This window comes from Sparus aurata, chromosome 5, assembly GCF_900880675.1.
Source record: "Sparus aurata chromosome 5, fSpaAur1.1, whole genome shotgun sequence".
NCBI classification, from domain to species: Eukaryota; Metazoa; Chordata; class Actinopteri; order Spariformes; family Sparidae; genus Sparus; species Sparus aurata.
Window position 1 is genome coordinate 13,880,988 of NC_044191.1, and position 23,341 is coordinate 13,904,328.

Consider the following 23,341-nt stretch of genomic DNA (forward strand, 5'->3'; position numbering starts at 1 on the left):
AAACAAAAAAAAACAAAGAAGAATGAAACAGAAAAAAATAAATTTGCACACACTGAATTTTGCGGTCACTGTATTTGAATATAAAACATAGCATTTCTCAGTTCACAGAGGTGTGTTCTCAGCCTGGAGGGGCTGCTGTCTTTGTTTGAATTCAACAAAGAATTTAGTTTGGCTGAAGCACCAACACGTGTGTCTCCTGATCTCTCTCTCTTTTTTCTTTTCTTTTTTTTTTTTTTTTTCACCAGAATTTGGTAAATCCTTCAAACCTGCACACACACAAGTCTCACCAATCTATGAACATCATTTGCCTGAGGTACCTCTTTAATATCAGGAGTTCAAAATTACTTTAAATAGTCAAAAATATTGCCAGTCTTCTCATACCTCTAAATACAATAATAATACCTACATTTAAATACCATAAGTTACAAAACAGGAGAATGAAAAGCTTCTTATCCACTACTGTACAAAGGCATTCATTAACAATAGCATTAATATCAAGGTATTCCATCTCTGTCATTCGACTGTCAAAGATAAACCAGAAAGAAAAGAAATGGGTAACTTTTCCCTTATCATAGGTCTTATTCCAGTGTATTAACCTGTGTAACTAGCTACAATATTTTAAGTACAGAATTATGCAGTGCCAGTATTTAATGAAAATCTCTCGATGTATAATATAGTTACAACAGTGTTATAACACAGTGCAAACAGGGTGCTCAATTAAAAGGTAAGATCAGCAGCATTTCATGTGACACTGTAGCTTTTTCAAAAATTCAGTGGTTTTCAAAGGAAGAGATTTTAAGACGCAGTTTGGGACTTTACCGGTACAGGAGCTGCTTTATAAGTGCATGTTTTGGTATAGGATGTTTGACACCATGCGTTAACATTGTGTTGTTACGCATTTTGAATATATATTGAAGAGGTCTTCATTGTTTACCTGCAGACTCGATACTCTATAATAACTATGCAGTACTTTTTCGGTGGGTTAATACACAACAATAAGCCACTGCAGGGTGTAACTGCATTCGAGTTATCCATCCATTCATTTACAATGCTGTCATGAGTAGAAAGTTGTCTTATACAGTTCTATTATTATATCATCAGTGTTATATCCTGTGTAAAAAAGGTTAGAAACTGAGTACAGTTCTATGTTCACCCGTGAGGAGTGAAAATCTGTGGCCAGCTTCACTGAGGGTGGAGATTTTACGAACACGTAGATGACACTCTATAAGCCCTTCACGATGCACTACTTCGTCCTGACAGGGCTGCCACACAGGTTAGCGGTCAACAGTAGTATACTTTCTGTCGGACGGGGGGATCAGCTGAGTTGCATTTGACCTATCTGCATGAGTCCACTGAGTAGAGTACCTGATAGAGTAAGATAGAGGTGTCGTATAGAGCCTGTCTGGTATTGCTCAGTGTGTGTGTATGCGTGTGTGTATGCGTGTGTGTTTGTGTGTAGGCCTTGATGTCCAAAATACAGGGTCTTTCTGTCACAGCACAGAACAAACACACATATTATATACAAACATGTGTCCACGTTTATGTGCTTTGAAGGCACACACTATGTCGAAGGTCAGGCCTTGTTGGGGAACACACTCCACACTGAGTTTGGCAGGAAGACAGGTCAGTTGTCTGTGACGGTGGAGGCAGTCTGGATACAGGAAGTCTCATGTCATATCTAACATGGGCACGTGCCCTCTTAAAATTTCTGTGTGGCATGACCAATGCCTCAGGAAGATTCAATACTCATCTAGCATGTAGGATTTTATATAAGCTGTGGATACATTGCAGTCATTCATTGAAGCAAACTTCATTTCCCAGCAGCCCTGTGTGTCCAGGCTGGGGAGCAGCGTTGATGTTTTTCGAGAGCCGTCCTTTAATTCTCTGTTTCCAGCGACACTCCTCTGGCAGCCCGAGCTCAAACATGGAACTCTGTTCCTCTATGCAGCACTTCTCTGTACAGTAAGTCACTTTGGATCAAAGCATCTGCTAGTTAGAGGAGAATATTTTGGGGGGATTTGGCAGCTTTGGCGCAGTTCTCTGAGTCTTAACAGCAATTATTTCCACATGACTTTCAACATTCCCCTTGGGGGGGGGGGGGGGGCAGTTTAGAAAGGAATAAAAGGGTGTGTGTGTGTGTGTGTGATGTTGTGATGCTGCAAGCTGTGCTGCAGCTCTCCCAGTAAAACAGCAGATGGCACTGAGGCACAGTTCTCAAGTTAACTCTTTGTGAGTGCGTGGGTGGGTGGGTTTTTTTGGGGGGGGGGGGGCAGTTGCAATGTGCCATGACAGGAGTCTCTACAACTGGAGATATCAATTCAACCGAGGTTACGCCTACACCAGCCAATCAGGAGGCAAGATGAGGTAGTCCCTGTGTTGTTTTGAACTACAGGAGTTCCTGCGGTTGGTTGGAGCCTGATGCCTGCCAGGTATAAATGGGGAGTTAGCTGCCCTTTTGGAGCAAAATCATAATCGGGGCAGTGTAGTGTCTCAGTTTGAATGTGTGTGGGTTGTAGGAGGAAATTAGGGAGTGTTGTGGAGAGAATAAATGTGGGTGAGTTTGGGGTGTCAAGGTGTAAATTATCATATGGTTCTGTCTGTGAAGATTGGGCAGCTCCGTCTCTAGCTGGCCTCCTCAATGAGCCGAGCCAAGGTGTCTCTGAGCTCCGTCAGCTCAAAGATCTTGCCGTCTAGCAGCTCCAGTAGCGTTCGCAGGCTCTTCCTGAAGTTCTCCTGCTCCTCTTGGTTCTCCTCCAGCCGCTGCTCAGCCCCCGCCAGCTGCTCCTCCAGCACCCGTCCACGCAGCTCCGTCTCCTGGAGAAGGAGAGACAGACACATTGTTGGCAGGATCGCGATATTAGGAGGTAAATAATGATAACATGTGCACCAGCACTTTGGAGAATAATCACAGCCCTCATCATTCACCTCAAGTTTCTGAGTAAGGGTGTCTTTCTGCTCCATCAAGTCATTCATGTTTTCCAGTTCTTCTTTCAACTTTTCCATTTCCTGGGGGAAAAAAAACTGATTATTATGGCAAGAATCTAGGGTGATGTTGCACGAGCCATTACATTTCAGCAAAGCACACAAACCTCTTCTTTATCCCTTAGTGTAGTCTCCAGTTCCTCTATGGTTTGGTTGAGTTCAGTCTTCTGGGATTTGATCACCGGGGTTTGGTTGCTCTGGCACTCGAGCTCTGTCACCTAAAAGGACAATATGATTGATCGAGATTTAGATCCACAGGGAGTGACTGGCACAACAGAATCCTGTGTTTCATCTCCAAACTACCCCCTCCTTTCTCTCCCTCGTGACAAAGTGCATGTCTCCTCTCTGTTTTTCTTCCATCCTCTCATCTTCACTTCACACCATCCCTTCCAAATGATCACACCTGTTTGATTTGAATGAATCACACACGAAAACAAGCATTCCTGTGTCCCATCCCTCACCCTCTTGTGTAGTCTCTCGGCCTCCTCCTGGTAGGCAGCCAGTTGTTGTTTCCACTGTTTGACGTTGGCTGTGGACTCCAGCAGAGCTGCTGTTAGCTTGGCATTGTTCCCCTTTAGTGCCTCCAGCTCAGCCTCCCAGTGTTTTGTCATGGCGGGGCTGCAGAACACAGGTATGAACAGACTGTCAGAGCACCACAAACAGGGACATAAAATAAGTGCTCATGTTTTGATGCGTGTATCTGATTAAAGATGTCTGAAAAAGCATCAATCAATCAATCAGTGTGAAGTTGTTGTTTATATGGTAAGGGTCCATCCATCCATCCATTTATGAATCTATTAGTCTACTTTTGGTTGTTTTGTGGTAATGTTGAATCGTTGCCCTTACTGGTCTTCTTTGTGGTGGTTTTGAGTTTCTTTGTAGTTGTTTAAAATCTATTTGTGGCCCTTTTGAGTCTCAGAGGTCATTTTCATTTTCTTTGTTTTCATTACAAGTGCTATTGTGTATTTGCCTCTCTTGGATTGACAATGTGCAGGCAAATCCCAGGGCCCCACGGCCCCTTACACCGCTGTGCCTTTGCCCAGTAAACCCAATTCAGCCATGCATCCATCCATCCACCTTTGCTCCAGTACTGAAGTCTGACAAAGGTTGCAGCAGGCACTCAAGCCGGAGGTCGGCACTTTCTGGCCAGTAGCTGTGAAAGCAGCTGTCTGCCGCATGAGCTGTAATCTGAGATTATATCCTCAGACTGGCTGGAGCCTAATCTGGTCCAGCTACTCACAGACGAGAAGATGAGATGAGAGATAAGGGAGAAGAGATTGAATGTGATTGAAATTTATGATTGAGGGGCATGTGTGGGAGAAAAGTGCTGGTGGGAAAAAATACTTGCATATGGGCCGGGTGGTCGATAGTTCAGAGTTGAAGTGTAATATTAGATATGTGTACATACACTCAACTTTCTGGAGGGGAAATGTGTTCTGCTGTGCATCTCCCCTGTTAGATCTGGGCTCTGCAGGCATTCATTTACGTAATGCTCACTCCCTGTCTCTCACATAATGTATGACTAGGGCAACCGAATGTATGAGAGACCTGAACGGTGTTGAGTACCGACATCGAGTCAAGTTCCTTTGAAAAGGAGCTCCAACTCCCACATACTTCACAGTAATTCCTCACAGCGCAGGAAAAACAGAAAAAAAGGAGCTTAGCTCTCTCAAGGAGTGAAGAGGGGCTGTGCATGACCCATTACAATGTTGTATTCAGTTTTGTTCTGCCCCCTCACTGACACACACACACACACATATAAAGTATATGCTCACACACTGCAGCAGTACTCCACTATGCCATAACACCCACTCTGCGAAGAGTAAAAGAAAGAAATGCCCGGATCTAATTCACTCATGACTCCCACGGTGCCTTCAGTTCTTACACAACAGCCACCCCCTCTGTGAGTGCAAGTGTGTCTGCGTGTGTGACGCATAGGAGGGAGACGACACTTCATCCTACACATGCACATATCAACTGACACACAACCGCTCACTCCCATACACACACAGACAGACACACAAGGAGCGATGCTGTCACCAAAGCACGCAGCCCCGCCAATGTATAAACCCCACACACCAGCTCGGAGAGCAGGAGAGCAAGCGAGACGTCAAGATGTGAAGATGGAGACAGACGGAGAAAGCATGGGAGAGCGATGGAGGGAGAATTAGAGGAGGGAAAAGAGTGCAAGATGTTTTCACACTGGTGTTCATCTTCATTAAATCACCCTGGCTGAAAGGTTTCAGGAGGGCAGTCGAGCACAATTCTGGCCGAAGAAAGAAGAGAGGGGCTAAAGGTGTGTGAGACACATGGAGGGTAAGTTAGCTGCTGCTGTATCACTGAACTGTTTGTAATGATGATGTTATTATGTACATAATATGAATGTCTTTTATTGATTTGACTGATTATTTCATGATTTTATCAGCTTTTTATAATTTTCAGCTGCTGATCATTATGTAAGACTAGGCCAATTGTGATGTTGAACTGAATAAGGAAAGATGTGTGTATCAGCTTGAAACTGTGAATACATGTAATATATTTGATTAAAATACATTTTTCATTCTCTATCTGTCACAAAAAATTGCATTTGTGTTAAAGTTTCTTGTGAACAATATTCTGCCACCGAGAACTGAATATGTCATGACAAGAGACATCACAAGAACAGATTCTGTGCGGTATCAAATTCATTCTTTATTGCATTTTATTTTTAACTGGTTTTAAATTAATTTGATGTATTCTGGATTCATTTCTGAATGTTTTTGTGTTCTTCTGTATATTTTTGTACCTGCTGCCATTACACTGACTCTTGAATAAAACATCAACTCTCTTTTTTGTTGTTTTACTACTTCACAATGTTAAGCATAATTATCCTCGTAGGCTCGATACAGATACCAAACACAAAACAAAAACTTGTGGGACACTGACGGTTTTCAACAGCCTTCGTGTGTTTTCTGCTGCGTCCTGAACGCTGAACACTCTCAGGTAGGTCCTTCATTCTCACAGAGCACTTAAAGAAGCAGGGAGCCTGGGCAGTTGCCATGGCAGCACTGGAGGAACGGAGGCGCTCGTGGCACCCTGACGTATGACATCGGCACCGTCTCCGTTCGCACAAGCCTACCACCAACCCGCTGACACACGCCTACATTCTCCAACACCAGAAGACCATTCACATGCAGCCGAGGCAGTCCCCAACAAAAGGTCTTCTAATATTCAGAAAAACCATTCAAAAACGACTCCACTGCAGACCTGCCAAACACGCCTACATCCCTCAATCTAAAAAACTCTCTCATATCCCTGCACACAGCTCATCCTCCTGTCTTTATGCGCCCCCTGCACCCACACATACCTGCCCACACAGCCCAGCTAAGCAGCAGTGTTCGTGTATATGATATCACCATCTAAATCCAGACATGGCAGAGAGACTAACCAGGACCGTCGTAGAGGTCTCATTAAATATTATCACGTAAGGAAACAAAATATATCGCACTATTTTCTTTTTGGCTATTAAATCAATTACAAGCTTTCGCGCCATTACAAAAATGAACAGAAAATTACATTTTAACTGCAGTTTGAGTCGCACGAGAGGCTGATGGAGCTGCTGTAAAAGGTGTCAGACTTGTGAGAGAATGAACACGGTCGGTATCAAACAGGAAGAATTATAGAGAGAAAAGATAGAAAGGGGGTGCGCTTTTTTGGTAAAATATCTGGACAGTAGCATCTGCCCTTTCTGCATATGCCTCTGAGAAAATGTGAGACTGAGGTTGCTTGTTACGTCCGTGGTTGCCATCGCGAATGCTGAGAGTCGACCCTGTCTCCCACGCATGCAGCATTAATAGACACATCGGCAGCAATGCTGCAGCAGGCAGTGGGTGTCCTCTCTACACCCCGCTCTCGCTACACACTCAGATCTGTGCAGCCCTACAGAGTTCATGATGAAGCAGTAGGGATTTCTAAGCATTTGCGCTCGGGCATGTTCACACCTTTAAAGATCTTAGCACACTAATAGAACAAATACCTCTGTCCTCCTATGATCTCCACAATGACCCTTTGATATCGAAAAATGTTTGAGTCTCCTCTCAGACATCCAAAGTTAAGCAGAAAAGAATGATCATACATAAATCGATTGATTGATATCTTTAATTTATAAGAATCTCAGCCAGAGAAATAATTGAACGAGTAACACAAGATTACAGAGAGTTCACAAATGAAAAGACCTGTGTACAGTTGACTACAGGTGACAGTAGATGGGAACATTTCCTCTCCTGGGAAAAAAACACTTCACTCACTCAATTGACTCAAACTGATCAAACCCTCCCGTTCTGTTTATTTATTGTAGTGAGTGTGTGTGCAGTTGGTGGCAGTTTAGGTAGCAGTGACTCATGTACAGACTTTACACAATGCACCTCTCTCTTCTGAAACACACCCGCAACAGACGCACACACACACGCACATACACTCTGTGTGTCTATCTGTCCTGCTCTTTCTCTGCCTCCCACTACCCACAGTATGTTATATAAGCCTTACATAAATGCTCCGTCGCCACCTTTTTTGGTGATGAACCTCTCAGCCACACCTCTTCAGAGAGCCATTATACAAATCAAACATATTTACATGGCACGTTGACCTCTTTATCTTACACAATCTACTGTATATGAAACAGTACTGACAATCACAGGGAAAAATGCATTATCAATTTCAGTTTGAAGTCCGCTAACAGGACACAAAGACAGCAGGAATGTATACAACAGTACTGGTGCATGCATAGAGATATTATTGCATCGCAGTAGGCAAACATAAGACTATAAATATACGTGAGTAAAGAATACCAAGCATGCTCAGAATGGACAACAAATGTACTTGAATGATTCGTCATTCCTGAGAAACACTTAAAATAGCATCTTTTGCTGGTCCAAGTGAAGTGTGTGAGTAAGAATGTCACCGATATAATTCATTGCACCCATATTTCTCCTGACCGGAGCGATGGCACGCTGTTGTTACCTCATTTGTTAGCACTTAAAAAACAGGCGTCAGGTTTTGTAAAGAGGACCCTCCCTGTTGCTGACCTGCATTCAGGCTCTTATTTTTCAGAAGTTTGTGCCTGAACATTTATTTTGTTTTGCGTAGTTATGATGTCGCAGTAGTCAGGACTGAATGACATCCCTATCAGAAAGAGCAGACCCGACAAGTCTTATACTGCTCCCTAGAGAGGAAAAACACGAGAGAGCAGCAGTGAATAGAGGGAGTTCACTACCATGCTGACATGCAACGTATATAATTAGGTGCACGTAGACAAAAACAAAGATATAGAAAAGAGAGGTATATATCTCTGCTTCAGAAAAACATTAACAAAAATTCATCTATGTTTGCATTGTTCGTGTGTAATATGTTTGTCTGAGTGCAGTAACATCTGTAGTAAACATGTCAACAGAGGACAGTGAACATATCATGATGGATGCTGGATGTACCTGTGTGCAAAGGCCAGTGCGTTCTGCGCTGGCCCTGGAAGGGCGTCTGAATTTGGAGTCGTGTCACAGATTTCATCTGTGCCGTTGATGTTTTCCATGGGCGGAGTCACCGGGGTCAGAGGTGACGAGAGCTCGCCTCCTGGAGACTCCTAAATGTGAAACAAAGTTGTTCAGCTGTTACTGCCACAAAAGACATCAAATAATCACTCAATCAGTTGTGATTATAAGGCAAGAAACAACTGTTTAATTTTGAAAGCTCAAAACCTAACAAGTCAAATTTAGACATTCGTTATATTTCCTGATAAATATCTATGTGATTATTAAGCAACTAATTTAAAATAGAAATGATTAAACTCATAGTATGTTCACAACAGCTTTAACATGTGAGACGTTTTAGTTCCCTAGGTGCCTGGTTGCTTCCAGAGAAACAGCCTTAGGCTTCAAAGAAATGGTGCATTTTACATTTCCAAAAGTAGAAACCGTGATTTGTTTAGATGAAATAGAGAAGGACTGGGTTGTATTTAGATTGAGCAAAGATAGACGCCATAGCTGAAATATACAGGATTACTCAATTAATTGTTTAGCCTATAAAACTCCAGCACCAGAGCCCAAGATGATGTTTTCAAATTTCTTGGTTTATCAGATAAACAGTCCAAAACCCAATGATAATTCATTTACAGTGACAAAAAAAAGACTGACAGCGAATCTTAGAAAAGCAGGAACCAGTTAAAGTTTGGAATATTTTCCCTTGAAAATGACTTAAATAATTAAACAATTAGATAATTGGCAAAATTGTTTTTATTGTGTCAAATGTTTACTTCACTAATCATTCATCATATTTGGAATGTACAATCATAAACTTGAGTGATCTCATCAAACTACTATTACCTGAGAAGGTAACAAAACAAAAATAAGAATCTCATACATTAAATTGGATCATTCTTCCCCTGTAAGGAGCAAACACGAGAAACGATAGAGGTGTGTTTGCATGTTTTCGGAGGGGCTGTAGATGCCTTCTCTCACACTCACAAAGCTCCTGCTTATGGTGCTACAAATTTGAGCGTCTTAGTGAGCAGTTCCACATGCCTAAAGGCTAGTAAATCATTTAGCATAGCTCTGGGAAATTGCAGAATTACAGATGATTGCTTATCTTTATATCCCATATAACCACAGAATGAAACAAAGAGACAAATCATTTAGCTGCTGCACACACATAAAACAAAGCTATTAAGACTCAGGGTCTGGGTACTATACAGTAGCACAATGACACTGACTGTACGTCTCTCATGGACAGGAAGGAAGTGAGAGATAAGAGGAAGATTATGGCGGGGGTTAAATTTTGCACTCCATTTGAATTAGTATACCGTTTAAATGTTTCATGGTGCACCTCCACTGGGGTCTGGCCAATGGGGACCAGCATATAGCATTTAGCGGTGGAAGCAGAATAATCTGTGTTTTCTAGTTCCCTTAGAGGAGAGCAATGAGAGGATCCGTAGGTTAGAAAGAAAGCCAGAAGGCATGTGGGTGAATGTGACGATCAGTAGTGAAACAGAGCAGACAGCTTCAGTGGACCACTGCAGGCTTGTAGCAGGAACGCTGCAGCCTCGACTGTTAACGCCACTTTCACCGCCACAGTGTGTCGGTGGCCAGAGCACATGCAGCCTTCAACCCCCGATGAGAGGGAAGCTGTCCACTTGGCTTCATTAAAAACATTCTCTCACGGGAGGCACTGTAGCAAAGGTACTGTAGCATTTCAGCCCATGTGGGCCACAGCGTTAATAGTACAAGTAATAGACCACAGTACTGCAGGGGGCTGCTCCTCTCGCATCCATAATGAACGGATGAGGACATGAAGCCTGTTAACAGCCTTTAGATTAAAGAACAGAGTTCTCTTGGGATTCTCCTCTGAAACAAGCTAATTTTCTCTCAGACACAGTTACACATGCCCTAAAACACTATGTTATTAGTTACCCCACACAAACAAATACTTCACATACAGGCTAATTATGTTCTCTAATTTATGGTGGGTTCACAGACAGCTTTTGTCCATTTCCTTTAATGTATCGGGTGGATACATACAGTGAAAGTGTACCATATTGATGTATATTATGTAAGGGCTGTATTCCTAATCTATTTTGACTTGTACTTAATAAATTCTTATAGAAATTCCGATACATTTCAGAAAAAAAAAAAAATACATATGTTTTTACCACATTTATTTTTACAGATATACTGATTACTTTTACATTTTATATTTATCTTGTGACCCACTGAAGGGACCATGCCATGAGGGCGCCAATGACTGGAAACCTTACTAAACCCAGCAGCGCCCAATTCACAGTACTACACCCATCAGCCTGAGTGTTTATTGGTCCAGTGCAGAGCAGTGTATTGCGGTTGTTGTTTGTTTACTCCCTTTTGAGCTTAAGGGGACCCTTTTTCTTTCTTTTCTTCAGTCATGAATCACCAATTTCAAGAATATTTGTGTCTTTCTACTATACAGCCAGCGCAGTTATATGCTAGGAACATTTCGGAAACATTCTCTACTTAAAACATATATTTGTAACTATTTTCTGTCATCTTTTCGTTTTATGAACATGCCCCTATGCCTCCTGTGGTAATCAGTCAAACTCAATATCACTGAAGGGAAAAATCAAAAATCACACTCTGGTAGACTGTGATGTGAGGTGGTGAGTAGGTTGAGTGTTAACGTACCTGAGAGGGAGACGTGGCCATCTCCATCTTTTCTTGACTCTTCTCTTTAGCAAGCCGTGCTGCTTCTTTATACTCCGCAAATTTCTCTGCGAACTGGACACAGAGGACAGACATCAGCATGGGCTGTAATTCATACGATAATGTGGTTTAATCTGATCAGTAAAGCCATATGTGCATGGACACACACACACACACACACACACACACACACACACACACACACACACACACACACACACACAGAACAGTGTTTAATAGGTCAACGGTGAAGCCAGGGCAAGGATAGGGGAAAGCTGTTGCCAATAACAACCCACAGTTGAACTTAGAAAAGAAGGCCCTCACCCACAATGCTTCAGCAGAAACATGAGCTAACTAGGTCACTTTTTGTAACCTGTATATATGCACACACACACAAACATACACAGCGATGAGGACTGTGACTGCGTGTTTTCCTCGTTGTGTTTTCTGCCTTTAATCAGAAGTTGTCAGCAGCTGAAGTGGATCTCTGGGGTTATTTTAGTCGAGAGTAAAGATACATGCAGCCAGCCTGAAGCAGTAAGGTGAGCTCAGCTGAGGGGCTTTGAGCAAATATAAACACAGATACACGGAAGCGCATATCCCCAATGTCCCTTTAGGGTGTGGTTCATCGCCGACACTGCTCCCACAGTGTTGCAGAGTAATTTACAGCAACGGAGGGCTGAGTGGTGAGGAAATCAAATTGACAACTCTGCTGGAGCCTTCTTGTGTCTGCCATTAGAGGCAGACACAAATAACTCAATATCATTTCACTTGAGTGCAATACTATAGTTCTGGTACAGTGATCTCAATGCAGGAGTTCTCAGTCTAAGTGCTACAGGGGTGGTGGAACAGTCATTTGAGAAGTAAATCGGATTACTTCAACTTTAAACGACAGAAAATACTTCTAATTGGCTGGTAGGTGTCTGTTAAAACTGCATATTGAAATGCCCCAGACACTGTAAATCAGTTAAACCGACAATTCTATACATTCACTGAGAAGGTGGCAAAGCTGAAGAAGTTTTTTAGCACCAAAATATATATTTTTTGTTATTGTTTTATTCCGTCTTGTTTGTGACATACAAAGCTTGACAATGAACTGAAATTTGAATCAAGTTTACCTTTATTTAATGACATCTCAGTCTCATTAAAATCAATTGTTCTACAAGAGAGACCTGAGAACAAATGATATACTGTATGTGCCGTACAAGACTACAACAACATATTTCAGTGACACGAGGCAATCTTCACATAGAATGTGAAAAAATGGATTGATGGATAAAAATCAAGCCTATTATTATTATAATTGTTATGCATTATTGATTCCTTATTTATTTACCTGGGGATGACATCTGAGTGCACATACTGTTGTCCATCTTACAGTCCAATAATAAGACACATCTTCAGCTGGTCACTAAGCAGGGGTCAGGTGGTGCAAATAAGTTCTGTGTTGACACCCTAACTTCTTATGAGGGTATTACAGCAATTTAGTGCTGGACTTTCAGAAAGTCAGGGGACCTCTGAGAACTAGATTTTGTAAAATCTCCCCAAAACCAAAACCAAACTAAATACCAAACTGAGACGACCCTGGTGACATCATCAGGGTTACTGTCTCAGACTTTAGGTGGCACCCCTCAGAATGACAAAATACATTCTACAACCTTTTATTGGGTTATATACTACTTGAAATAATTAATCTTAACCAATAGAAAAAAAGATGCAACATTTGTAAAATTTGTAAAGCATGGAAATGTGGGGTTGAAGAAGCAGGAGGAAGCACCTGACGTGACCACCTTGAGGTCATTTATTCAGTCAGGTATTGTTATCAGCCTCTTTATACATGACTCTTTGACACAGGGGATGTGTTTGTGTTTGTGTTTGTGTGTGTGTGTGTGTGTTTGTACTGTTCCAACAGTGGAGATTGATGACAGAGCATAATTAAACTGCAGAGGAGAGTAGCCACTACCTACTCACCCACACTCACATACGCATGCACGCATGCACATTCGCACGCACAGACGCACAATTGAACACACAGGTATACATTACTTTCACAAAGAGAAGCTATAGCAACTAGATTCAAAATGAAGTTGAAATGCTGTCCGCTGAGAAAAGAGAAGCCACCCTGTGATTGATGTTAAAAGGTTTAGTAGATGTTTGTGTGTGTGTGTGTGTGTGTGTGTGTGTGTGTGTGTGCGTGTGTGTGTTTGTATGGGGGTGGTACCTTGGCTAGATGATGCTCAGTGGAGAATCCCAGGCCATAGACAGTGTTTGCTCGACTGTCCGCCCATTGGCCAAACTTCTGTGAGGTCTTTGTGAACGTCATGTTCGGACTGATGGTACTGTTGATTATTGCCTGCAGGACAGAGGTAACCCATTTAATACATATTGAATCAACTTTATCACTGTAGTGTGTATATTGTGTGCGTGTGTGTGTGTGTGTGTGTGTGTGTGTGTGTGTGTGTGTGTGTGTGTGTGTGTTTACAAGAGAGGATCAGCTGAAGAGGGGTGAGGAAATATTTGCTTTTTGAAAGTCTGAGTTATTAGTATTGCAATTATCACAATCGCATTTCAGACGCAAATGTCAATGAAACATTATTGTGTTTTTGTATGAGGGACAAACAGTTTCCACATTTAAAGCTCAGCCTTATGTACTTTCATTTCTTGTATCTACTGGTATTAGTGACCTGAAAGAGTGTCTCTCAGACTCCCCAATCAGTACTGCAGAAGTGTCACTTGATAGAAAATGTAAATATTTTGCTAATTGTTTCAGATATATATCAAGTGAAAATGTCAAACATTCTTTGCCTCCAGCTTTTAACTGAATACAGTATCATTTGGATTTTGACTGGCGGTTGGACAAAAAAGTCCCTATTAATGCATCACCTGGGGTTCTTGGTAATTGTGATGAGCATTTAACACAGTTTTCTGACCATTTATAGACCAAATGACTAATGACTAATCTTTTAATCATAAAAATATACAGACTAATTGCTACTGATTTGCTACTGAAAATAAATAAAGTATAACTTTCAGCACTATACTTTATCTGAACAAATGGTATTGTGTGAGAAACAGGGAGTATTAAGTAACAGTAAGTAAGTAACAACCCACCATCACAATAAAATCTATGGTTGTAAAGCTAAAAGAATGCTGCTAAAATGACTTTGAAAGCCTTCGGTGAAGGATTAAGCGATCCGCCATCAGCTGTACCTGCAGAGCAACAGTCAGATATGAGCACATGTATGCACACACATGTAGTGGAGACAGAGCGGCAGATAGAAATGACTGATGGGGAGAAACTTGGAAATGAGGTGGTGGCCATGAAAAAAACAAAAAAAACAACAACAATTCTGAAATACTGTGAGTTTGAAGTTAAGGGCTAGGTCTGGTGATATTTTACATTTTCCTTATTTCCTTTTATATTTTACAAATTCCTTTCCTTCCAACAAACCTATGACCCAAAACCAACAAATATTGTCTGTTTCCAAAGTAAAATTTGACAGTCTTGTCCAAAAACAAGGCACTGGTTGACATATTGCTTTGTAATTACAATATTGCATAGTTATGAACTTTGGCCTGAACTGTAATAACCAGGTTGGGCAGTGTGGATTATCTTAAATCCTTCTGCTGCAGATAAGGTGCACTAATGAGTATTTATACTCATTAGTGCACCTTATCTGCAGCTGAAAATATTTCTCAACAAATGCATTATTCACCCTAGTTTGAGTGATGTTTGCTAAAATGAATGCGCCTTTTTAAAAACTGAAGTTTACAATCATGACTATTTCCTAAAGCTTTACATCTTCCGTAGAAACCAGTGGACTTGGACTAACTGACAATGTTTGACGAAGAAATATATAGAACAACTCCAGCCTTTCATTTACATGAGCCAAAATAGAAGGCTGCCTCTTATGTAATTCAACATCCTTTGTTAAATAACACTAATGAAGAACACATTTATGACTGATTAATTAGCAGTGTTGTGTAATGGTTGACATTCTGGTTGGCATCAATAATTAATGATGGGTTTGGGAAGGGTAGCAGTCAGTGAGAGTGTGTGTTACACAATAGATGAATTTAGTGTTCAAATATCTAGTGTGTTCTGGAGTACTGTATGATGCAATGGTTCCTAATTAGCCATCAGACATACTTGTTGGTCACTATGTGAACTTTCTTTGCTTACATCAATTCTACACCTTTCCCACCTTTTCATTTTCCTGGCTTCACACCTTTCTCTCTTTGCCACCGGAGTTATTTCTCCTGCCACACACTCTGTCATCTGTTTCTCTCATTTAGCCTCACCCCTCCCTTCTCCATAACTGGCGAGGGGTGTGCATGTGTGCGACTGATCCGTTCCTATAAAGAAACTTGCTCTGCCTTTGGTCATGCCGACCTCTACCTCGATTACACCATGCCAAGCAAATATATCCCTCTCTGCAAATAAATCCCGAGACATAAAGTGTGGACTTAAAAGTCTAGACAGACACACACAGACGTTACACACACTAATATAGTTGCATGCATTCACACATTGAAACGTGAGCTGCTGGTCTTGGGACTGACTGCAACGATGAGCTCTTTTAAGACATGTTTGCACATTAGAATCCAGTGTAGAGTTTATTTACACCATTAACACTCGGTAGATCACAGTACCATAAAAAAAAATCCTGGAAATCCTGTTTGAATTCTTAATAACAAAATGAATGCAGATGTGCAACAGACTGTGGAAGGTGAACGATAACAATCGGCTGCTCACCTTGGTGCCATCCAGGCTGATGATGCGGTAGACATTGCGCGTACTGTCGTAGAAGTAGGAGACAGTGACGGCATGCTTGCTGGTAGGCAGCCAGTTCTTCTTGGTGTTTGGATCGATTTGGAAGACGTGGGCCCGGGTGCTGTAGATGGGCTGCTCCCTAAAGGGGACGAAGAAGAAGTTGTGAACCTCTTTGTGCCGCAGTACCAACGTCTCACCAAACCCACTGCCAGCAACGAAACCTCTGTTGCCCACGGGGGAGTCAGATCGCCCTGGCAACCGCAATACCAACTGGCCATCGTCCATAGTTACACCACAGAAAGAGAGGCTGGAAAAGGACTGCTACACATGTTCATTGTCTTGTATATATGGAAGACAAGCCACAGTAACTTAACCTACAGACTGCAGTAGAGCTCTCACGGAGACCCAAAGTCTACACTTTCTCGTCATACATTGTCTCTCTACTTGTAAACCACCGCACTAAATGCAGGCGGCTACTCAACAGAAACTCGCTCTGTCTTCCTCTCTGTGTAAGGCAGCGGCGTGTCTCAGTGCTCTGATATGGGAATGCCTGCAGCACTGAGTGAGGGTCACACAGGGGAGCATGGAGGGGGGAAAGGAGAGGATTTAAGGCTAAATATAGACAGTAGGCCATGGTTAACTACCAATGACACACCCCACAGAGCTGCAGTTTCCACACAGACACTCACGATACATGTGCACACATAAACATGCACACACTATGGGCACAGACGTGACGGAATACCAAATCTGTGTGTATGGCTCAGTGTAGGTATGGATTTGCGTTTGGGAGCCAGGATCAGAAGATCATCAAAACTCCATGATGGGCGAAGACTTAATTCCTTATTGACCTTTATGTGACACTCAAACAAGGGTTAGGATTCCACCGTATTAATATTAGCCACTATATGAGAGTCTTGTTTGTTTTTTGACTAGCCATTAACCTGTCAGTCACGCGCCACCTTCACCCTTCCTCCGTTTCTCCTTCACTCCTCGGCTTGCTCTTACAATGCCTTCATATATTCCAGCATTGTTGGGGCTTCTTGGGTAATATCTACAGTCAGTACACACACACACTCAAAGCGCAGGGTGCAGAGGGAGATATTCTGGGCTGGCAGTGCTGGCAGAGCAGGAGATAGAGAAGTGCTTACACTGCACTGAGGGGGTGATGGGGGACATCAAAGGCTTGCTGTATAAATGAATATTAAAATTCAGCAGCAGCACCCCTCCTGTGTGTGATTAGCCAAGACTGGGAAAGAAAGAAAAACATGGAGACAGGGGGAGAGAAAGAGAGGGAGAAGTTAGACAGGAGCAGAAAGAGAATGATGGGGAATGTGGAGAGTATAGGAAGTCAGAGAGTGAATCTGGGATGATTAATGTCCCTCCACAAAGCTGCTTGTGGAGTACTGTGCGCGAATTATCATAATCATCGACAGCAGTGTAAGTGGCGGAACTGTGAGTCATTTCAGCTCCCTCCAAGCACACATCACACAGCCACGGCCTGTCCGTATGATCTGTGCAATAGCCGCTTGGCAACCGGCAACGTTTGTCATTGCATAATGTGATGGAGCTGTGGCAAATGTTGCGCTTCTCGTTGCTTGATTGTGTTCTTACCAAACACCGCAACATTCTTGTGCTTCGAATTTTACATCAGTGTTGATGCCAAAGAGTTTTGTTCCAAAATGACACCCACCACCAGTTGTCAAAAAAAGCAAAACCTACTCCTACAACCAAACTTTTAAAAGACAGCAAAATAAATGACGGAATGACTAAAGTCGGAAGCTGCTTTCTGACAAAAATACGTATTCATTTCTAACATCTTGCCTCCTCAAAACCAGGCGGATCCATAACACGAACAGCATCCGATCCATCACACATGCTCCCACTACAGTGTGTTCTAGACTGATTCTGGTCTGAGCCTATAGCCTTACTGAATTACAGTTATGGGATTGCATGAAGGTCAATTCAGAATGAGTTGATCCTCTTGCACTCAAGCGATAAACTCAAGCAGTAGCATGTAGGCTGCATGGCAGCTACGCAGATTTAGCAACAGGGACGCAACAAAAGCAGCAGGGAAAGCCTTATGACGCTGCCTGTCTTCCATCCGTACAATAAAGAAATGCATTCACATGAGTGAATGTAATGAAAAGCTTCTTACCCCAGTACAAGAGGGTTAACATGTACAGGGTCAAAAAAACGGAAAGTAAGAGGGTAAGCCAGGGGCTAATTTCAGTGGGATTCAAATGAGTGGTAAAGGCGGAGGTGGAGGAAGGGAAAACAGAGGAGGAAGAGGAAGGGGAGGACGAGGTGTTTAGCATGCAAAGTGTACTGCATGACACAAGGGCAGGTGATAGAACGTGAATGTTAAAGGAGAGGGAGAAGGCGGGCAGAATGAGAGATGGGGGGGAGAGTGATGGAGTGAGAGAAAAAGTGAGGGAGGGATGAGGAGGACGTGGAGGAGGTGATAAATGTAGGTGAGGAAAATGCGCTGAGAAGATGAGGAGAGTGGGAAGCTCTAAACTGCCACACAGTTTTTTACAAACAATTACATGAACTATGGCTGCGCTGCTAAAATCTGAACTTTCAGAAACGTGAGGAGAGTTAAAGCACGGTCAAGTGTCAAACAGACACATGAGCAGATTGTGTGCCCGAGACCTTAGCTGACTTCTGTGGGAGGATGATGATAATTCTGAATGGATGGATGGCGTATGAGCCACATCAAGAGAAGCAAAAGGCAGACAGTCTGTTTTGTTACAGTATAGTTTAATATATAACACACATTTTTACCTGCTAATGAAATTAAGCGTTCTGGAAAACTGAGTATGTTATTATTGCTTCTGCTTGTGTCTTGATTAGAGATCATGAGTCTGTGTCTGACCGATTTGATAAAGAATAGAGTTTTGAAATGTTTCATTTTTCATAGTTAACCTTTACAATTGAGATACTACATTCTCAAGATTTTAATGATCATTATGGTAGCTGATTTAACTCAATAGTGGTTAATTTGTTAAAACAGAAAATAGTGCCACTGCAGGTGGACTGTTATCGAGACAGTATGTGCAAATAAAAAACATATTTTCTTACCTCTTATTGGTATTTAGGTTTAATTTAATCTGTCTAGGCATTAAGATACCCACCTCCAACCCAGTACAATTGAGGTGATCTTCTTTTACTACAAGTAACATCTCTTCTGTCAGAAAGAATGTCACAATTGACATACTACCAAAGAAAGAGACCCCATGAAAAATGTTTACAGTCACGTCTGTATATGTATATATCTATATGTCTTTTTTTTTTTTTTTTTTTTTACCATAACTTGTACTAGAAAAATGGTGTAAAAAGGGTAAAAGTAAAATATGGGACAAAAACTTCCTGCATGGCTTAACATCCCTGTTTGTTGTATCCTATAATCAGAGTTAACATATCCTTTAAAACATGTTGAGGTATGGCACACACTTCAACTCTACACATGTTAACCTAGGTATTGATTGTTGAACAACACCGCACCAACGCCTGCCAGGCATTTCACATGAACACACACACGCAAACACACATTTCTGCAGCTCCAGCAGTGGCAACAGGTGTTGTCAGTGGCACATCTTGCGCTTCAGGGGTTTGATGCACAGATGTGAACACTCTTCAAGTCACACTGTGTGGCCAACAACAACTTACACACACACACACGCACACACCCACCCACACACACACACACGTACACACGCATCATTTTATACCTGGCTGTGTTTTATTTTCTACTTCATTGTGTCCCCTTTAACTGTGCAGCTGCCCCTCTTTCTGTAAAAAAAACTAATGAAACAGAAGTGTAATGAAATGGTCCAATCTCAGGAGACCTCAATTTTCCCCTGCCACCTCTACCTCTACCCCCGCCCCGCCTCCCTCTTAAAGTTGTCCTTGAGTTTTTCATTAATTCAACAGAGTGGAGCTTGAAGGAAAGTAGGTCTTGTTTAAGCTAGAGAGAAGTCATTAATGAGAGAGCTCCCTGTTGCTCTATCTTCTGGCAGCAGCTTGGATGACCTGAGAATTTCCTGTAAACACACTCTTGGTTACACACCCACACAAACAAGCAAAGACAAAGACATGAAGAGAAACTAAGTCCATCTGTGCATTGATTGTATTTGCCCAAGGAAGCGAGAGCACACCAGAGAGTGTTGATAGGCATCTCCAGTTCTCGTCCAGCCCTAGTGTTATCCTCTGTGCCATTATCATTAGAGGTGTAAGTGGCTTGGTATTCAGCCACAAGGCCCGGAAGTGAAATATGACTCTGTCTGCGCCGTTACTGCTAGATAGGCGGCCAGACAACAGATCCGCACCTATGTACGCTTCTATCTCATCTACACCTGCACCTATTCAGACTTTGATACACACAAGGTATGCAGCACAGCGCTTTGAATTACCGTTTACAATTTATCCCACTGTAGATCAATTGAGTCATTGAGTCAGTTGCATAACAGTAACTTAGTCACCAGTATGGCAAAGCCCAGTGGAGAGCTGAAACTGAGTGGGAGACTGCTGAATGATGTGCTGCCCACACTGTAGGAGGGCAGAGTGGGCGCCTAGGAGGCCTCCAGTGTATTGTAAATAGTTAATGCAGGAGTTTTGGCTGATGCCTTGAAATCACACCATGCCTGTGCCATATTGTTAACCTCCTGCTGTGCAATTAATCACAATGAACTGCGGGAGACAGCTGTTAATGGATGGCAGGCTTGGTGGGGGAAATGGACCGCTGAGCGCAGGGTTAGGGGACATGCAAATGAGCAATGCTGTGCACAGGCAGATATCTCACTGACGGGTGCCTGTTGTTGAGGCTGTGTAAGGTAGCAGCCGGTCAATGTGCTGCCATAGAGACGGGAAGCCACTTTCTGTCACTGGAGTCTTGTGCAGCAACTGTCATCGTAGCTACTGACATTCCCCAGCTTCTGGCATTGTACTGTTGATAGACTGCTCCCAAACCTTCTCAAGAGCAGGACCCAGATCTGGATATACAGACCACGGATCTGTGTTTGAGAATATTTGAGAAGGGAATGCTCTTGTTACACGTGCCTTCTGTCAGAATTACATAACTGGCTGTAATGTAGGTGCGGAGTAAACAGTAGGACAGAGAGACCTAGAGAAAGCAGCATCCTTGATCACTCTCTCGTTGTTCTAGTGCAATAAGCTCTGCTTCATTTCGTTGAGAGCATCCGAAAAAGAAAAGAAAAAAACCCACAGGAGCCACAGACAGTCCCACTTTGAGAATCACTCCAGATTAACCTACTATTTTGATCCTTAAAGTTTGATGATGGGGCAACTTCTGCACCAGCATTTGTTCGTCAGCATGTTGGGCCTAGCGTGCATTCTCACTTTACCTGAGCATCTTCTGAGGGCTGAGAGGCATCAGTTGCCTCACTACACGTCTCAGAATGTGTGGATTCATGTGCAGCACATCAAGTGGTCAGCACTCGGATCACACGTCAGATAGCACTACCTGAACTATCCGTCAGATTTATAAGACGTCACATAAGACAGTGGGATACATTTTAACGCACACACCCGGTTGATTACTGTGTTATGTGGTTCTCATGACGGGGAAGTTCAAACCCTGTGAAGCAGCTGATGGGAATGCAGAAGGGAGGGAGGGAGGCAAGTCAGCTTGTGGGCTAATAATCACACTTACCCCATTGTTGTGGTTGACATGGAAAAGCCGACACCTGACCACTGATCCTTTTCGCTGATGATAAAAAAAAAACCCGAGTCTCTCGGATTGGCTGCTGCGTATGAAGGTCTTCTCTCTACACGACAGCCTTCAATGTATCACCGTCGGTGCGTCTGCAGGAATTTGATGACAACTGCTCCATTCCCCTCCGCTGTCACCGCATGTAATCACGCATACATGTCGCTCTGCACATGGCAGGGAAAGCACGATCTTCTTCTCGTCCTCTGGCGCTGAGGGCTCGGTGATGGAGAGGCGGCAGTTTCAGCAGCGCTGTGGGAGATCCAGCACAAAAGCCCAATGGAGATCCGTCAGGCGCCCCGTGTCGTGTGAATTACAGATCCGAGCTGGAAGGGTGGAGAAGCCTTGTTGCCTGAACTGGGAAAGACAACCCTCATTTAGCCAGTAGATAACGCACAGCATCCCACTGTCCACCCGCGTCTCTCTCTCTCTCTCTCTCTCTCTCTCTCTCTCCCTCATTACCATAGGCTCACATGCTACACCCCCACTCTCTCGCCCAGACTACAGATATTTCACAGCTATTCCACACACTCACTATTACCAGTGCAGCTCTGTAATGAAGCCGATCTCTCATGTGGCTCCAGGACTTACCCTACAGCATCTGTCGTGCTTCTGCAACACCAATTAATGCCCTTTTCCACTAATTTACGTGACACATTCATGCCCTCCTCACCCGTGCTGCTTTGTGGAGTCGTCTACATAGATTAAAATATCCTGCGGTTTCTATGCTGGAGCTATATGTGTGCTTTATCGATCTGAGCCAATCCACGGACCCCTATGCGTACCCCGCCCCCCGAAACAGCTCCACATCTGGCTGATGCATCCGCTCTCCTCCCACTCAGATCGCTGTCAGCATCGAGCTGCCGACGTCACAACCCCGTCCTCCGCAGTGACGTCACTCGATGCTCAAGGGACTGATGCCATTTGATGCTTTGCTGTTCTAAAAGAAGTTTGGTGGAAGTGGCCTACACACTCAATGCGCAAATATCCCAACGCCTTAATATGACATGTCTCTCCCTCTGTGTTCTGGATCTACTCACAGCAATAAAAGGTGTTGTATCAATATGTCTGGTTGACGGGTCGCTGCTTTCTTAGATATAACAGAATCTAGTCATATACAACCAAATAAGTAGCCCGCCTAGTGCTCCATGAGTTATTTGTGCTATCTGTCAATAAATCAGTTGGCAGCAGTCATACATGAGACAACACGAATAGATTTAAAATGACTGCACTATGCAACCTTATTGTCATGAATTGTCTTTCTGTCTTATCTGATTCTTTTTCTATTCTTCAGATTCTTTTGTAGGGGTGTGTTTTAGTTGAACAATACCTATTTTAAAGGATTTGCTGTCAGTCCTTGCATTTTCTCACAAATCCTGTTTAATCGTTGATCCACAAAAGTGGACCACTGAAGGGAGAGCTACTCAAAAAGAGGATGCACGCATGTTATGTTTACAATATATTTAGAACAGTTTCAGGTGAATATGAACAATTCAGGAGAATGACAGGAGAGACAGACTGACTGTACTGAAGATGTCATCTAAAGATACATCATGAAGCTGCTCCATAGACAATAGATAATAGACCACGTGACAGCCGCCATAGTGAAATATTTGGTAAGCGGGCTTATCTGATTCACAGCTCAAGCCTCTAAAT

The 23,341-nt window shown here is 42.8% G+C and overlaps 1 protein-coding gene across 6 annotated transcripts; it reads right to left on the bottom strand.

The window, feature by feature from the left end:
• Window positions 1–53: 53 nt before the first annotated feature.
• Window positions 54–22,488, bottom strand: homer1b (homer scaffold protein 1b). Of its 6 annotated transcripts, none has more exons than XM_030416194.1 (10): window positions 22,359–22,488; window positions 21,629–22,042; window positions 15,937–16,093; window positions 13,402–13,533; window positions 11,163–11,255; window positions 8,448–8,596; window positions 3,444–3,600; window positions 3,090–3,200; window positions 2,926–3,006; window positions 54–2,814 (listed from the first exon to the last, which is right to left on the bottom strand). In XM_030416194.1, the coding sequence occupies exons 2-10, from the start codon at window positions 21,646–21,648 to the stop codon at window positions 2,623–2,625; spliced, it is 1,092 nt and encodes a 363-aa protein (XP_030272054.1). In that variant the 5' UTR covers window positions 21,649–22,042; window positions 22,359–22,488; the 3' UTR covers window positions 54–2,622. The 6 variants fall into 6 exon arrangements, with proteins under 6 accessions (XP_030272054.1, XP_030272052.1, XP_030272051.1 ...); XM_030416192.1 differs by having other exon boundaries at window positions 21,629–22,037; window positions 22,277–22,460; XM_030416191.1 differs by having other exon boundaries at window positions 22,277–22,460.
• Between the last annotated feature and the right edge of the window lie 853 nt (window positions 22,489–23,341).

Coding starts and splice junctions, on each gene's coding strand:
- homer1b (XM_030416190.1), bottom strand. CDS start 16,239: ATGGACGATGGCCAGTTGGTATTGCGGTTGCCAGGGCGATCTGACTCC. Junction 13,534..15,936: donor TCAGCCTGGATGGCACCAAG/GTGAGCAGCCGA, acceptor TCTGTCCTGCAG/GCAATAATCAACAGTACCAT. Junction 3,201..3,443: donor CCGAGAGACTACACAAGAGG/GTGAGGGATGGG, acceptor TTGTCCTTTTAG/GTGACAGAGCTCGAGTGCCA.